Source organism: Pyxicephalus adspersus, chromosome 2 (assembly GCF_032062135.1).
Source record: "Pyxicephalus adspersus chromosome 2, UCB_Pads_2.0, whole genome shotgun sequence".
Lineage (NCBI taxonomy): Eukaryota > Metazoa > Chordata > Amphibia > Anura > Pyxicephalidae > Pyxicephalus > Pyxicephalus adspersus.
Window position 1 is genome coordinate 32182842 of NC_092859.1, and position 1049 is coordinate 32183890.

Below are 1049 nucleotides of genomic sequence, written 5' to 3' on the forward strand. Positions count from 1 at the left end.
CCCCGTCTCTATGGCGCACAGGGTGGGCCCCGTCTCTAAGGCACCTCTGGCACACAGGAAGGGCCCGGTCTCTATGGTACCCCTGGCACAAGAATGGGTCCTGACTACCATTGCTGGGCAATACACAGGAGGGGCCCCATCTCTCTTCATAGCACTCACCCAGGCAGCACCCACACACCAGGGCAGCAGCATTCAGGGCTCCGGCAGACGCCCCATAGATCTTGGGGGCCTCGGTGATCAGGTAGGGCGCTCTCTCCTGCAGACAGCTGGACACCCCGACATGATAGACCCCGAGGAAGCCGCAGCCGGCGAAGGACAAGTTCCATCCTCGCTCCCGGTCGAACATTGTGTCTGCAGATGGCGGAGAGAGCAGAGAGGAGGCCCTAGCACGGAGCACCGGGATGACAGGACTGGGAAAAGCCGACAACTCTAGTCATTCATGATTTAAAGGGCGGAGCAGACACCCGAGCTCCTCCTTCTCGAGGCGGTGCGTTGATAACTCAGGAGCCAATTAGGGCACCATAAAGCCGACCAACCCCCTGTCTAGTGCTATAGGAGACCTGCGGGTGACGTCACCCAGCACTAGAATGGAGGTGGAGTCTCAGGATGACGTAATGCAGCGAATGTTATCAGTCCTGGGTTTATTCCACAGGAGGATGCGAATATAACAATGATTGTTCTAACTCATTTTACACTCATGTATTCCACATAATATAAACTGTTCAGCATATTCCAGTACTAAAATATATTAAAAAATGTCAAATATTATTGTGTTCTTCCCATGATCTCACATGTTCGACTATGTCATCCGGTGAATTTACTGCATTCTTGTCAATGGTGGAAGTGTGGTTTGGAAACAATATTGGTCAGCATAATTGGTGAGAATTATATCGCTGAACCGTGTGACTGACTTAGATTTCTGTGGGCATAAATCATTTTTATTTTATCCTAAAGGATTTTTTCCAAGATGCCATGTGTGTAAATAAAACACTTCCTAGGAATTTATAAGGTGTACTAATAAACCTCAGACAATCAGATGTGAGGAAAAC

General features: G+C 49.2%; 1 protein-coding gene across 1 annotated transcript in view; it reads right to left on the minus strand.

Annotated features, from left to right (window-relative positions):
- LOC140323332 (patatin-like phospholipase domain-containing protein 2) overlaps window positions 1-426 on the minus strand; it is a 17450-nt gene extending 17024 nt beyond the window's left edge. The window contains exon 1 of the mRNA XM_072400299.1: window positions 160-426. Coding sequence (XP_072256400.1) covers window positions 160-346 — 187 coding nt within the window. The 5' untranslated portion in view covers window positions 347-426. The remainder of the gene's footprint in view (window positions 1-159) is intronic.
- Window positions 427-1049: the final 623 nt, after the last annotated feature.